Source organism: Engystomops pustulosus, chromosome 8 (genome assembly GCF_040894005.1).
Source record: "Engystomops pustulosus chromosome 8, aEngPut4.maternal, whole genome shotgun sequence".
Taxonomy (NCBI): Eukaryota; Metazoa; Chordata; class Amphibia; order Anura; family Leptodactylidae; genus Engystomops; species Engystomops pustulosus.
In genome coordinates, this window is record NC_092418.1 from 114,669,868 (window position 1) to 114,683,869 (window position 14,002).

A 14,002-nucleotide genomic window follows, 5' to 3' on the forward strand; every position below is an offset into this window, starting at 1 on the left:
GTGTGCAACTGAGGGGAAGCACTGATTTTTATCTCTGTATTTCATTGTACTTTGGTTGTGTGAACACAGGCTGAGCTTGCTAGTTGTTTAGGAGTTAATTATACCACACCCTTCTACTCCGATCCAGCAACAATTGTGGCAGAGATTTGCTCCAATAATTCCCATAGTAGATACTCTGGTTTCCCTTAAGTAATTTGATCAGTCTCATTTCACTGTTGGTTATAGTTTATTTTTGCGAGCTCCATACCTTGAGAGAGAGACTCTCTTTTCTGCATTCCTGGGATTTTGATCTCGGCTCCTGTTCTAGACCACTCTTTCCATTTTTTGCGATTTTGTACTACGTTGCTATCTCTGTTGTTACCCAACTTGTCAATTATTCCCTCTTCGTCCTGTCATGTGTTAGTGTTTCAGTGAGGGAGGGACCTCCTTCCAGTTGTCCTTTACCGTTTAGGGTAGATGAGGCAAGTAGGTAGAGCCTTTTTGGAAAGGCTTCAGTTTAAAGTTCCCTGTCCTGTTTGTGTTTCTGAGCCGGGTCCTCTCATTACAGCTGATGCTTAGTAATTACGAGCACCATAAGCAGAAGAAAACAACCCCAGTCCCCCAGTCTTTCAAGTTCCCTACGTGATGCTTGTTTTACATGTGAGCTGATTTTGAAGCTGTATCCTTACCAGAGATCTTCACATCGAATGTGATGGAGTCGCTGTCTGTGTCACAGATGTATTCCCCAGTGTCGTCCACATTGGCTCTCAACAAGACCAAACAGCGGCGCGTTCCCTCACAGATCACATGCAGGTTATCATCTTCATCTACTTCCAGTCCATCCTTAAACCAGCGAACCTTCCCACTGCTACGTGACACTTCCAGCACCAGCTCCACCCTCGCTCCCACAATATACTCCAGCTCCTGGGAGAGGACCACCGGGAAGACAATCTTTGTGGGAGGCTCTATTGATACACAAATGATGAAGATTACATTCTGTCACTGACAGGGGATCCCAAAATATGCATAAAAATAACACCAAAAAATATGATGTTGCCGGCTATGTAGTTTTATAATAATTGCTTAAAAATTGTGTAATCGTGATAAAATTGAAGGAGGGTGCAGTTTTGATATTTTGATGGAAAGAGGGGTAAAATTGTAGAGGGTGGTAAAAATTGTACATTTTGTAAAAATGTCTGACTTTGTCAATGTCGAAAGAGGGTGCAATTTGACAGAATGGAAAGGGGAGTTTGACAATAATTACATGATGGAAAAAAGTTGGACTCGAATTTTATTGTAAATAAGTTGGATTTGAACAAAATGGAAAGAGGGTGGACCTTGACAATATGGAAGTTGGGTGGAGTTCAGATGATATTGAAGAAATTGGGTATTAGTGGGAAAAGAGCAGAGATAATAAATAGAAAAATGTAATTACACAAATTCAAGGTGAGCGAGTTTGTGATAAAGTAGGAGGATGGTTACACTATGGCAAAATTGCAGGAGGGTGGGTTGGTGGGGAAGGGGTGAGAGTGGAGAGCAATGATATATAATGTGGAGTACATTACATAAGTATATTAGAACTATGATAAATCATGAGAAGACAGTAGCATGAAGAGAAGCTTTCAGTCTTTTGGGGACGTAGATATGATAAAATTGCATGAGGGTAGAAACATTATAACACAAAGTGAAGTTATGGTGTTATATGGGACAATAATATCATCTAAAACATTGAAGAGGAGATAACAGATGATGGCACGTGCAATTGGGTTTGGAATAATGTATCTAAATTGTTTCATATTTTAGGTTTTGTGCTCCATCCTAGTTCTTCGATAAGCTTTTAAGTAATAGCAGAACATGTCACTTCCATGACCCCATATTGTCACTTACCTGACACTAACACACTGTAGAACACAGCATCATCCCGTGCGTCGCACACATACTCTCCCGAATCCTGAATCTGTGCCGACTGTATAACCAGTCTTCGTACCCGACCATCAGACTCCAACCTGATGTTGTCGCTCTCCTCAACCTCCACCCCATCCCGATACCAGCGCACATGGGCGTTCTCCCGGGACACCTCACAGCTCAGCACCAGGGGCTCTCCATTCACACAGGACAACTCTGTGTCTTCATTTGTGTTGACAAATTTCACCGGTGGCTCTGGGAAATAAGAGCAAAAAGTTACCAAAAACATATTTTACTTTATTGTTAAAAAGAAAGTGAAGATGTTTTTTTAAGACCAAATTTTGTGAATATTGCCCTTTGCAAATTGGTTGAAAAGTGGGTTATTAAGTCACCCAATGCTGGTCAGTACAGAAATGTACCTTCCTTTGGTACAACCACCATCACTGGAGATACCATCATCAGTGTTGGGGAAAAACCATTTGCTTACCATTAACTTTGACATAATAACAGATGGAGTCATCTCCAGCGTCACAGATGTACTTTCCCGAATGTTGAGTTTGGGCAGATCCAATCAAAAGTCCACGATGTTTCCCTTCAGATTCCAGTTTTATGTCTTCCATCTCTTCTACATCCTCTTCATCTTTGTACCATCGTACAGTGGCGTTCGCTCTTGATACCTCACAGCTCAGCTCCACTTGCTCACCAGTCAGATACATCAACTCTGTGTCATCGCTGGTGTTCACCAACTTCACCGGAGGTTCTGGAAAATAAGACATTATCAGACCATGAGCACTGAAGGTCATCAAGAAGAAGATCACTGAAGGTCATCAAGGAGAAGATCACTGAAGGTCATCAAGAAGAATACCACTAAAGGTCATCAAGAAGAAGACCACTGAAGGTCATCAAGGAGAAGACCACTGAAGGTCATCAAGAAGAAGACTATTGAAGGTCATCAAGGAGAAGACCACTGAAGGTCATCAAGGAGAAGACCACTGAAGGTCATCAAGAAGAAGACTATTGAAGGTCATCAAGGAGAAGACCACTGAAGGTCATCAAGAAGAAGACTATTGAAGGTCATCAAGGAGAAGACCACTGAAGGTCATCAAGGAGAAGACCACTGAAGGTCATCAAGGAGAAGACCACTGAAGGTCATCAAGAAGACCACTGAAGGTCATCAAGAAGAAGACCACTGACGGTCATCAAGGTGAAGACCACTGAAGGTCATCAAGAAGAAGACTATTGAAGGTCATCATGGAGAAGACCACTGAAGGTCATCAAGGAGAAGACCACCGAAGGTCATCAAGAAGACCACTGAAGGTCATCAAGAAGAAGACCACTGAAGGTCATCAAGGAAAAGACCACTGAAGGTCATCAAGAAGAAGACTATTGAAGGTCATCAAGGAGAAGACCATTGAAGGTCATCAAGGAGAAGACCACTGAAGGTCATCAAGGAAAAGACCACTGAAGGTCATCAAGGAGATGACCACTCAAGGTCATCAAGGAGAAGCATCTAGTCTCCATTTGGAAGGAACATGACCTACTCAATATTCTCAACACTAGGGCAGATATGGAGGACTTCTAGAAGATGACTGACCTGAAACAAGAACATTATAGAAGACACAGTCATCTTTGGCATCGCAGACAAATTCTCCCGAGTCTTGAACTTTGCTGCTGTGGATGATAAGTCTACGATTCTTTCCATTTGACTCTATGATGAGGTCTTGACTTTCTTCTACCTCGACTCCATCTTTGTACCAACATACTCTGGCGTTCTCCCTGGACACTTCACAGCTCAATATCACTTGCTCTCCGCACAGACACTTGTGCTCTACATTATCACTCGTGTTCTCAATTCTTACAGGAGGATCTACAAAGCAGCAGACACAGTTTACCATTGTGCGAATGGTTTTCAATCTTCTTGTGCTTTATCTCATGATAACTATGTACCTTTTCGTATGTTCAATGTGCCATTATTATGGTGTTATATGATTTTAAGCCCTATGTGTCAGACAGTCTTTAGCAGACGTTATGTTCTGGATTCATTGTTTTAGAATCCTAAGTGTAACTTCGCTATTGTTCTAGATCCCAAAGTTTTAATGAGTCATTTTTCTCTGACCCAAAGCATCACTAAGTCGTTCTTCTATGGGTATTATGCAGGGATCCACTGTTCTAGATTGCTAAGTGACACTAAGTCATTGTTTTAGAGTCTTGAGTATCAATGAGTAATTATTCTAGAGCCCCAAGTGTCACTAGAAAGATGACAGAATGACAATTGGGACACTAGAGCCAGAGAACAATGACTGAGGGGCAGTTAGCATTTTGCTGTAGAGTCACAAGTGTCGCTCAGTCATTATTCTAGAGTCCCTGGTGTCACAAGTGTTAATCATTGTTCTATTGTGCCTGTTGTTCTAGAGTCCACGGTCCACTCAGTCATTGTTCTAGAGCAGTGGTGGCGAACCTATGGCACGGGTGCCAGAGGCGGCACTCAGAGCCCTTTCTGTGGGCACCCGGCCATCACCCCAGCGCACCAGACAGGACTCAAAGAATTTTCCTGCAGTTCCATGCCACTTAAAAGATGCTGCTTTCAGACATATTTTGATACTTACTTCTCTACTTAGAACTGTATGAAGAGGGAGAATGTATAGACAGGGCCGAATTATCTTTGGAGGACCTCCTGGTGGCCCCATGATTCTCTGTGTACAGAGGGACACTGGAAATGATGCAAATTTTCCATCTTTCTACTGTGTTGCTGTCCTCAGGAGGCAAATATGATTGAAAGTTGTTGAAGAACAGGGAGCAATAAGTTACTGCTTTAATTTTTGGTAAATAAGGGGGGTTTTAGGTTGCAGTTTGGGCACTCGGTTGCTAAAAGGTTCGCCATCACTGTTCTAGAGTGTGTAGTGTCGAGGAATCATTGTTCTAGATTCCCAAGTGTTATTGAGTCATTGTTCTAGAGTTCCAGGTGTAACGCAATCATTGTTCTTTGGCTCTAGACTCGATTAGCTTCTTGTTTTAGTGTCACTAAGTCATTGTTCTACATTTCTAGGTGGTCATTGGGGCACATTTATCTTTAGTCAGGACATTTGGCTCTACACAGTACGAAGTCATTATTCAAAAGCCATATGAGTCATTGTTTTACAGTCCTTTGTTCGAGAGTCTTAAGTGTCTCTAAAGCTTTGACCTGGACTCTAAAGTGACAAACACCTCATGCCTCAGACCATCTCAAGATGAAGAAACTCATAGGCTGCATGTTCAAACCCATTAAACATCCCTTCTTTATAATGTACGTGATCCCCATGTGCCATAACCACTTCTGACCTGACACAGTCACATTGTAGAATATCGAGTCATCTCCAGCATCACAGACAAACTCTCCGGAGTCTTGTGTCTGTGCACATTGGATGACCAGGCGGCGATGTGTCCCATCAGACTCCAGCCGAATCCTCTCGCTCTCTTCTATTTTCTCCCCGTCTTTGTACCAGCGGACGAGCGCATTCTCTCGGGACACTTCACAACTCAACACCAGCTCTTCCCCACTAAGACACCTCTCATCAGTGTCATCATCGGCATTCAGTATCCTTACAGGAGGTTCTGGGGGAAAGAAATTACAACTGATTTATGTCAATTCTACAGAAATCTTCAGCAAGATGGAACTAGATGGACCAAATGTGTTTGGACACCCAGTTGGAAATCAATGTGCCTGGGAATTCATTGGTCTCTATGGCCTAAAGTAAGAAAGTCGTATTGAACAAATTTTTGGGGACTACAATAGGAACATGAGTGAAGTAGTTGACATGTGATGTCATGTGGCAACCAGGATATGAAATCAAGTGAAGGCCTTGACTTAAAATCCTTGTGTGACATTAGAAGATGCATGAAGGACAAGTAAATGGGTCCCACCAAATTAGAAATGCCGAATGATTTTGGTCCATTGGTTTTATGAGCATCTCCTCCATAATTGTGGCACTTTCTGCAATGAATCATCCACCCAACTTCAAGACGTCAGCCAAGAAATGAAACTGACCTGTGACCATCACAGTGTAGAAGACGGAGTCATCTCCAGTGTCGCAGACAAACTCCCCCGAGTCCTCTGGTTTGGCACAATGTATAATCAACCTGCGTTGTCGCCCATTTGACTCCATCTTGAAGTTCTCGCTCTCCACCACCTCCACACCATCTCGGAACCAGCGGACATGAGCGTTTTCTCTGGATACCTCACAGCTCAGCGAGACAGGTTCTCCACTCACACAGTTATATTCCGGATCATCGTCAGCTTTTATGATCTTGACTGGAGGATCTAGATATGGAATGAAAGGGATCATGAAGGGTGGTGACTCAAGACAACTGTATAAAATAGCCAATATCAAGGTAACCCGTCACTAGAAATATAATGTTAATTATGTTGTGCAAAACATGGTGGTTAGCTCTGAAGAAGTTCAACTTGCACCTTCATGCAACTTTAACCTTGAATTGTTCTGGAAAACAGTATTGGTTGCTCCATTCCTAGAGCAGTTTTATAATTTAGCTACTGTCCTCATATATCTATGTGATACTGACCTGTTACAGTTACATCGAAGATGGCAGAGTCGTCAATGGCATCACAGACAAATTCCCCAGAGTCGGCTGTCTCCACCGACAGGATGATCAACCGGTGGTGACAACCATCAGCCTCCAGTATGATGTTCTCACTTTCTTGTATTTCCTCATCATCCTTATACCAGTAGACCTCTGCGTTGTCTCGGGATACCTCACAGCTCAATTCCAGACGCTCTCCACTGAGTAATTCCTTGGTGTCACTCTTGTTTATTATCCTCACTGGAGGGTCTACCGAGAAAGAGAGAGATCCAGAATTGGAAACTAGAAACTAGCACTAAATCCTGGACAACACCTTTAATTGGAGCCTTCATTATAAACATCCAGGTAATCACATAACTAGAAGAGAACTTCCCTATGGGACAATATTATTAAGATATTCAATCTGAAATGTTTGTTAAATCCATCTTGGTCTACCAAGAAGAACTGACAATAGAAGCCTATAGAGAGGGGAGGGCTGGTTGGCAATGCCTAAGGCTACATTCACACTGCCGTTGCCCGCCCGTACCATACTGTAGCGGGCAATGGCAGTGCACGGGGAGAGGAGGAGGAGGTGAGCGCAGCTCACCCCCGCCCCTCTCCATAGGGATACATGGCGAACGGCGCCGTATTATGGGAAAAGATAGGACAGGTCCTATCTTTTTCCCGGGTACGGAGCGGTACAGTGCCGCACGTGTGCTGCACCGAACCGCTCCCATAGGGCGCCGTGCGCCCATTGCCGCCTATGGAGGACGTATATAGGCCGTATATACGTCGGCCATATATACGTTCTCCATACAGCAGTGTGAATGTAGCCTAAGTGTTATGAATGAGGAGAAACCGACCTTTCACAAATACGTTGTAGAAAATTGAGTCATCCTTGGCATCACACACAAATTCTCCCGAATCCTGGGTTCGGGCGGATCGGATGATCAGTCTCCGGTGACGACCATCGGCTTCTATGACCAGGTCCTCGCTTTCTTCTAGTTCCTCGCCATCCTTATACCAGTGCACTTGGGCGTTCTCCCTGGAGACCTCACAGCTCAGCACCACCCGTTCCCCGCTGACATGGCGGTGCTCTGCGTCATCGTCAGTGTTCACGATCTTTACTGGAGGATCTAAAGGAGCAGAAAAACCTCATAAATACCCTAAAGAAATGTGATGTGACAATGTAAAGGGCTCTCCACTCCTGGCCCCGTCTATCATTCATTGGAATACATCCAAGGGTGGAGGTTATCTCAAAGGGATCAGTGCTCTCCCCATTTTCCCTAGACTACCCTACCAATTTTTATCTTATAGTGTAGAAGTCTATGGAGAGGTGAGGGGGGGGGGGGGGGTGTACCAAGTAAGAGAGAAACACAAGTGCAGCAGCTAATAGTGAGTATTTTACATTCTCAGAGCAACTAGATCTACAGGAATATGACACAATACAAAAAAAACTAAAAAAAATTCTAGCTATTCTCTAAAAATTTTTGTTGATTTTTACAATTTTTGTCTTCGTATATCCAAAGTTCTTCACACTCCATTCTGTTCCGTCACAATGCGTACTGAGATAACGACCCATTTTTACCACCGCACATCCCACAAAGCTGATTCTTTCTTTTATTCTGTCACATGATAAGGTTGGAGAATAAAATCCCGGAGATTATCTCCCTCTCGGAGCCGCACGATCCGTGGCGCAGAGGGACGAGTGATGTGACTTTGAGATGCCTCTGGTCTGTAGAGATCTGCTGATTTATACAAAGCTGTTCCCCATCTGGAGAGGCTGACACTTTCATGGCTGCTGCCTGACGCTGTGCTGACACATTCACATCCTTATCTTTTATCATAAAAGGTCACTGAATTCTGAACTATAAAGGTGCGGAAATACAAGGATTGTAAGAAAACGAGGTTGGAAGATGAATTATAGAATAGAGGAGACTGTTTTTTACCCTTAACTTTACCTATTAAGGTACAAACATGTCTTAAAGTGACCGTACACATCCCTATCTATAGTCATTGGCTAATCCCCTTCCGTCCCTGGTTATAAAAGGCACCAGAAAGGTCTGTAGAACGCTAGATCCTGTACGGGTTGTTCTGTATTCCTTCCAGTGTTCTTCATTTCAACTTTTTTCCTAGCGCCCAATTTTTGTCCAGGCAAAAGAGGAACAAAAGGTGTGGCCCCTTAGTGCCCCATGCCCCCCCCCCCCCAAACATCCCCATACAGCTTAATGTCCTCGCCCGCAAAGCCAGCGTTGTGCACATGTGCAGAACGCAGGCCGCCGGCTGCGTGGTCTCGGGTCCGAAGCCAGAGCTACTGCGCATGCGCAGAACACTGATTTCGTGGACACAAGTGGGTGGGACTGAGTGGGAGGATCACAGAGGCTACTGAGGCGTGGAGTAGCTGCTCCGTGTAGCCTCAGCTCCAGCTATTCCACGCCCCAGTAGCCTCTTTGGTAAATTAGCATATTACCAGAATTAAAGATGAAAAAAAGATAGAGGGGAGTAAAGGATTAGCCCTTCCAAGGACTATGCTTATATACATTAGAGGCACCTACCAACGGATCTACCTTCCTAGGTCTCCTTTAAGCAGTAACTGTTTGCTCCCTGATTTGTTAAAGCTTTCAATCTTATCAGCACCTGAAGACACTAATACAATAGAAAGAAAGAGAAGAAATTTGGATTATTATTGTTTAGGATCTCCTGAACAGGAAGAATTCTGGGGCAGGAGCTCCAATAATAATCCAGGTCTCTCCACACCTTCTAGGTCCTCCTGCAATGATCATGGCAGGTCCTTGGCGGCCTGGGACTGCAGGACGAGGCCTTGAGTCTTCTCTGGTGAATTCTGTGCTGGGTGCCCACAGAGAGGGCTCTGAGTGCCACCTCCTGTGCCATAGGTTCACCACCACTGTCCTACACCATAGCCCAGATTCATGAAGCACACCTAGATTTAGCCCCACGGTCCAGAAACAGTTATCTTTCTGGTCTTAACTCTATGAAATGGGGAGCTATTAGTTGGAGACCACCAGTAAAGAGGGCATTAGAAAAGAGGGTCTAACATAAAAGTGGTTATTATGAGTGTGGGGCTACTGGAATGGAGGGCAGTAAAATAGAGAAGGGGCATTATGGGGCAGATTTACTTACCCGGTCCTGTCGTGATCCAGCGACGTGTTCTCCGTCGAGGATTCGGGTCTTCCGGCGATTCACTAAGGTCGTGCGCCCGATGTCCACCAGGTGTCGCTGCTGCGCTGAATTCGACTGTAGTTCACCATCCTATTCCTGGGTGCATGTAAGCGCGTGTCAAGCGACAAATTTTTTTTAAAAATTCTGCTGTATTTTTCGGGCCACGCCCCCCGATCTCCGTCACGTGCATGCCAGCGCCAATGCGCCACAATCCGATCACATGCGCCACAAACCCGGGGCAATTTGGCGCAAATCGGTAATTTTCGGCAAAACCCGACGAAAAAGAGCGATTCGGCCCTTAGTAAATGATCCCCTATGTCAGTGATGGCAAACTTTTAGAGACCGAGTGCCAAAACTACAACCAAGACCCACTTATTTGTCGCAAAGTGCCAGCACAGAAATGTAATTTGTGATTTATACTCCCTTCTCTGTCACAGCTTTCATTGATACCGGCACCTGAGGACACCAATAAAGCAGAAAATAGAAGACATTTGGATGATCATTGTAGTTTCCCTCCCGGGTCCCATAAACAGGAAGAATTGTCAGGGCCGGAGCAGGCGCTACAATGATAATCCAGATCTGTCCACAACTTGTCACTTTAAAATAGCTCTGTGCACAGCAAGTCCTGGGCTGTCTGGGACTGCAGGAAGATACTGGGAGTCCTCTCTAGTAATGGCCTGAGTGCCCACAGAAAGGGCTCCGAGTGCCACCTCTGACACCAGTGCCATAGGTTAGCCACCACTGCCCTATGTGTAAGGGAGCAATATTAGTTGGTATTAGGGAGTATTATATATGGGGTCCACAGAAGGCATTATAAAGTTTGTAGGGGGGTATAGGACTGGAAGCATTATACAGTGGGGCCACAAGAAGAGGACACTTAACTATGTGGGTTCGGCACAGGAAATAGGGAATTATACCGTGTGGGATCGCTAAGGAGTTGGAATTAGGGGCAGGGCCGAGGCCTCGTCAACTCGATGCAGCCAAGTCCAATTACTGACCTGCTACAGACACCCGGTAAGAGATGGAGTCCTGCCCAGCATCACATACAAACTCCCCGGAGTCCTCCAGCCGCGCAGCAGCAATAATCAACCTTCGCTCTCTTCCATTTGCCTCCATTCTGATGTTGTCGCTCTCCTGTAGCTCGGCGCCATCTTTGTACCAGTGCACACGGGCGTTTTCTCTGGAGACCTCGCAGCTCAGCACCAGGCGCTCACCACTCATGGACCTGTGCTCCACGTCATCACTGGTGTTCAGTATTTTCACAGGAGGTTCTGAGGAAGACAAACAAGACTAGGAGGGGGACGGGTGGAAAACAACAACCTGGGGGGCAACTGGATCAGGTATATGGCTTCTACAATGAATTAAGCTAAACCATTTCCCTACACTGCCTCTTCAGGGGAAATGAAGTATTACACAGTCCTCATTCACAATTAATACAGTATGGGTCCTCCAAAGAACAGATGACCCCACTCTTAGATTTTTTGATCATTTTTGTGTATGACCAGTTGCCACATCTACCACTTCTAGAGGTGACGTATGAATTCCAGCATCCTGATAAGGGGTTAATGGAGGTAACTTGAACTGGGTCCAGTTGTCTTATCCGCCGCCTGCTCAAGTTCTCTCCTTTATTGTCCCCATCTTACTACCTAATCGCCCGGCTGTTTGTATCAGGCGCTATATTTATCGCTGGTCTCCAGCCAAAATCCTAGACACTGGAATTAGTTCATTGTTACAGGAAGACAAAGGTGCGAAGGCTCTGGAGCTCGTCACTGACCTGTCACCGTCACATTGTAGAAGACTGAGTCATCTCCAGTGTCGCAGACAAACTCCCCCGAGTCCTCTGGCCTAACGCAGGTCATCACCAGTCTACGATGTCTCCCCTCGGACTCCAACCTGATGTTCTCGCTCTCCTCCACCTCCAAACCATCCCGGTACCAGCGCACAGGAGCGTTCTCCTGGGACACCTCACAGCTCAGCACCAGGGGCTCTCCGCTAACACATCTGTGCTCTGTGTCATCACTTGTGTTTATGATCTTCACTGGAGGCTCTATAGGGTGTAAGATAAGTAATGTCATGTATATACACAGTGACTGCACCAGCAGCAGAATAGTGAGTGCAGCTCTGGAGTATAATACAGGATGTAACTCAGGATCAGTACAGGATAAGTAATGTCATGTATGTACACAGTGACTGCACCAGCAGCAGAATAGTGAGTGCAGCTCTGGGGTATAATACAGGATGTAACTCAGGATCAGTACAGGATAAGTAATGTCATGTATGTACACAGTGACTGCACCAGCAGCAGAATAGTGAGTGCAGCTCTGGGGTATAATACAGGATGTAACTCAGGATCAGTACAGGATAAGTAATGTCATGTATGTACACAGTGACTGCACCAGCAGCAGAATAGTGAGTGCAGCTCTGGGGTATAATACAGGATGTAACTCAGGATCAGTACAGGATAAGTAATGTCATGTATGTACACAGTGACTGCACCAGCAGCAGAATAGTGAGTGCAGCTCTGGAGTATAATACAGGATGTAACTCAGGATCAGTACAGGATAAGTAATGTCATGTATATACACAGTGACTGCACCAGCAGCAGAATAGTGAGTGCAGCTCTGGGGTATAATACAGGATGTAACTCAGGATCAGTACAGGATAAGTAATGTCATGTATGTACACAGTGACTGCACCAGCAGCAGAATAGTGAGTGCAGCTCTGGGGTATAATACAGGATGTAACTCAGGATCAGTATTCTATTTTTCCAGCAGATTATGTCTGTCCAAAATACCTTTGCCTTGTCTTTAACTCACCTGATATGGACACATTATAGAAGACAGAGTCTTCTCCAGCATTACAGACAAACTCTCCAGCATCTTCTGGTCTGGCACATGTCATCACCAGTCTACGATGTCTCCCCTCGGACTCCACCCTGATGTTCTCGCTCTCCTCCACCTCCTCACCATCCCGGTACCAGCGCACATGAGCGTTCTCCCGGGACACCTCACAGCTCAGCACCAGGGGCTCTCCGCTCACACATCTGTGCTCTGTGTCATCACTGGTGTTTATGATCTTTACTGGAGGCTCTGAAAATAAAAAGTTTTAGGAAGGTAGGAAGACACTTAGCATATAGACGTCAGCATTGGAAAGGGTAAAAAAGGTTCTTACCAGACACGGTGACATTGAAGCTGGTGCTGTCATTACCCAGGTGACAGGTGTAGGTCCCGCTATCTGATGGGTCCAGTGATGAGATGAGAAGCCTCCTCATCCTTCCATCTGACTGTAGGGAGAAGCGTCCTCCTGTATCCACCTCCTGCCCATCCTTCATCCAGCGCACTTTAGCCCCTGAGCTGAGAACCTGGCAGCTGAGGCAGACAGGTTGCCCAGCGTCCAGTGTCCTGTTAGATGTTTCTCCAGAGGCTGCGGCAATGCTGGACCCCCGGGCTGAAGAAAAGAAAAACTATCATGTGGCAGATTTCTTCTACATTCATCTTCATTAGTGGTAAAGGCAATATATTTGTGCACATGAGCGAGAATATATACAAGGAGCCTATAGTGGAGACCAAGAATGACAAAATAATGGACGCCAAGAAAGACTAGACAATGGAGACCAGAAAATATCATATAATTAAGATACCAACAATAGGGACCAAGAAAGACCAAACAATATAGACCAAGATAGGCTGAATGATGGAGACCACAAAATACCAAGTAAAGGAGACCAAGACCAAACAATGGAGACCAAGAGCGAACAATAGAGACCAAGACTGAACAATGGAGATCAACAAAGACAAAGTAAAGGAGACCAAGAAAGACCGAACAGTGGAAATCAAGAAAGACCGAACAATGGAGACCAAGAGTGAACAATGGAGACCAAGACTGAACAATGGAGATCAAAAAAGACTAAGTAATGGAGACCAAGAAAGACCGAACAATGGAGAACAAGAGCGAACAATAGAGAACGAGACTGAACAATGGAGATCAACAAAGACTGAACAGTGGAAGTCAAGAAAGATTGAACACTGGAGACCAAGAAAGACCAAGTAAAGGAGACCAAGAAAGACTAGACAATGGAGACCAGAAAATATCATATAATTAAGATACCAACAATAGGGACCAAGAAAGACCAAACAATATAGACCAAGATAGGCTGAATGATGGAGACCACAAAATACCAAGTAAAGAAGACCAAGAAAGACCAAACAATGGAGACCAAGAGCGAACAATAGAGACCAAGACTGAACAATGGAGATCAACAAAGACAAAGTAAAGGAGACCAAGAAAGACCGAACAGTGGAAATCAAGAAAGACCGAACAATGGAGACCAAGAGTGAACAATGGAGACCAAGACTGAACAATGGAGACCAAGACTGAACAATGG

At 45.0% G+C, this 14,002-nt stretch overlaps 1 protein-coding gene across 2 annotated transcripts in view; it reads right to left on the reverse strand.

The window, feature by feature from the left end:
- The window catches only part of OBSL1 (obscurin like cytoskeletal adaptor 1), a 43,810-nt gene that overhangs the window by 22,372 nt on the left and 7,436 nt on the right, over positions 1 to 14,002 (reverse strand). For both annotated transcript variants that reach the window (XM_072122293.1, XM_072122294.1), the window contains exons 5-16: positions 12,790 to 13,065; positions 12,435 to 12,707; positions 11,393 to 11,665; positions 10,617 to 10,889; positions 7,302 to 7,574; positions 6,442 to 6,708; positions 5,909 to 6,181; positions 5,203 to 5,475; positions 3,479 to 3,751; positions 2,372 to 2,644; positions 1,867 to 2,139; positions 669 to 944 (exon numbers count right to left, since the gene is read on the reverse strand). In XM_072122293.1, coding sequence (XP_071978394.1) covers positions 669 to 944; positions 1,867 to 2,139; positions 2,372 to 2,644; positions 3,479 to 3,751; positions 5,203 to 5,475; positions 5,909 to 6,181; positions 6,442 to 6,708; positions 7,302 to 7,574; positions 10,617 to 10,889; positions 11,393 to 11,665; positions 12,435 to 12,707; positions 12,790 to 13,065 — 3,276 coding nt within the window. The remainder of the gene's footprint in view (positions 1 to 668; positions 945 to 1,866; positions 2,140 to 2,371; positions 2,645 to 3,478; positions 3,752 to 5,202; positions 5,476 to 5,908; positions 6,182 to 6,441; positions 6,709 to 7,301; positions 7,575 to 10,616; positions 10,890 to 11,392; positions 11,666 to 12,434; positions 12,708 to 12,789; positions 13,066 to 14,002) is intronic.